The sequence below is a fragment of the Myotis davidii genome, unplaced genomic scaffold (genome assembly GCF_000327345.1).
Source record: "Myotis davidii unplaced genomic scaffold, ASM32734v1 scaffold641, whole genome shotgun sequence".
Taxonomy (NCBI): domain Eukaryota; kingdom Metazoa; phylum Chordata; class Mammalia; order Chiroptera; family Vespertilionidae; genus Myotis; species Myotis davidii.
In genome coordinates, this window is record NW_006293232.1 from 2,413,977 (window position 1) to 2,415,766 (window position 1,790).

The 1,790-nt window shown below is 32.1% G+C and overlaps 1 protein-coding gene across 2 annotated transcripts in view; it reads left to right on the forward strand.

Moving 5' to 3' along the window:
- Window positions 1–1,790, forward strand: part of MRE11A (MRE11 homolog A, double strand break repair nuclease) — a 73,889-nt gene that overhangs the window by 11,969 nt on the left and 60,130 nt on the right. For both annotated transcript variants that reach the window (XM_006766868.2, XM_006766869.2), the window contains 2 exons: window positions 224–311; window positions 1,120–1,261. In XM_006766868.2, coding sequence (XP_006766931.1) covers window positions 224–311; window positions 1,120–1,261 — 230 coding nt within the window. The remainder of the gene's footprint in view (window positions 1–223; window positions 312–1,119; window positions 1,262–1,790) is intronic.

Genomic DNA, 1,790 nt, shown 5'->3' on the forward strand with positions numbered 1-1,790 from the left:
GGGTTTTCTTTAATAAAGTGTAGTACTTTGACATATTTTCAAAGTTGAATTGAAATAAATTGTTGCCTTTGATTTTATTTTTTTTAAACTTCAAACTTGTGGTCATTTGCCAACTTAAATCATCCAGTTTGCATTATTTTTTAGAGGATACTGGGGAAACAGCTTTTGTCTCTTACAGAACCTTTAATTACCTTTAAAAAAATTTTATTTTTTATTTTTTAAGGTTTCCATGGGTGAACTACCAAGATGACAATCTCAACATTTCGATTCCAGTATTTAGTATTCATGGCAATCATGATGATCCCACAGGGGTAATTATTGGGTTCTTACAGTTGAAATTTTAGAAATGACCAATTTAGTTTGTCTGTGGAAAGCAATTTTTATTAAAATAGAGTTAAAAAGTTAAGTTGACTTTTTATCATTCATAAAAGCTTTTATACTTCTTTTTAGATAATTTTTAAAAACCTGGACTAACTATTGGTGTGTGAAGTATGCTTTTATTTCATTAGTGCTGAGATGAACAATAAGTAACCAGGAGTAGCAAAAAGCAAACATTTGTACAATGCTTTATAGTTCACCATGTAATTTTGTATCTCTTATCTCATAGAATCTCACCTGTAGGAAATGATTGTTTCCTATACAGTTTTAAGTGTAAATTAGGTCATCTTATTACCTGTTTATTTGGAAGTAATAATAGAAGTCCTAAACTCAAAATATCTTTTTGTTTTATCTGTTAATGAATATTATAAATCACTAGTTATCTAGTCTTCCGCCCCCCACACATCTTAAGAGGTCTGCTTAATATTACAAAGCACTATTTCATGGCTAGCTTTTATTTTTCAGTGGCCAAGCCATCATAAATTTTGATGAAATAATGTTCACTTTGCATTTAGCATATGATCCCAGTTGGAGGTCATTTCTAATAGAAAAAAAGGTAGCAAAAACTTTTAGTACTTTATTTTTGTTTCGAGAAGACACTATGTTAATCTGTTTTTGTAACTAGTATATAGAATCTATGTTTTTGTAACTGGTATATAGAATATACTTTAATAGGTAATAGGATATGCAGATTACTTATTTTTAATATACAGTAATATTCTTTGAAAATATTTTACGTAGGCAGACGCGCTCTGTGCCCTGGATATTTTAAGTTGTGCTGGATTTGTAAATCACTTTGGACGTTCAATGTCTGTGGAGAAGGTAGACATTAGTCCAGTTTTGCTTCAAAAAGGAAGCACAAAAATTGCTCTGTATGGCTTAGGTAAGATGGTTTTATTATTTATGCCAATAAATATTTAATTGTCTAAGGAAGTGGGAAATCAAATTCTGGAGTTAACTTTGTTGCTGTTTGGGGAAAAAATGAGGCAAATCTATATTCTCTATGAGTTACTATAAAAGTGATAGGAGGTTTGGGTAGCTCTTTTTAGTATTTAATAAGAACTAGTAGACGTGATTCTTGTTTTCAATAGCAGTTTCAGTGAAGAAAATTTTTTTTAAAATTTAATCTTTATTGTTCAGATTATTACAGTTGTTCCTCTTTTTTCCCCCCATAGCTCCCCTCCACCCAGTTCCCACCCCACCCTCTGCCCTTACCCCCGCAACCCCCGCCAACTGTCCTCATCCATAGGTGTACAATTTTTGTCCAGTCTCTTCACGTATCCCCCTCACCCCTTTCCCCCCCAAGAATAGTCAGTCCACTCCCTTTCTATGCCCCTGATTCTATTATATGCACCAGTTTATTCTGTTCATCAAATATTTTATTCTCTTTATTTTATTTTTTCACTTGATTT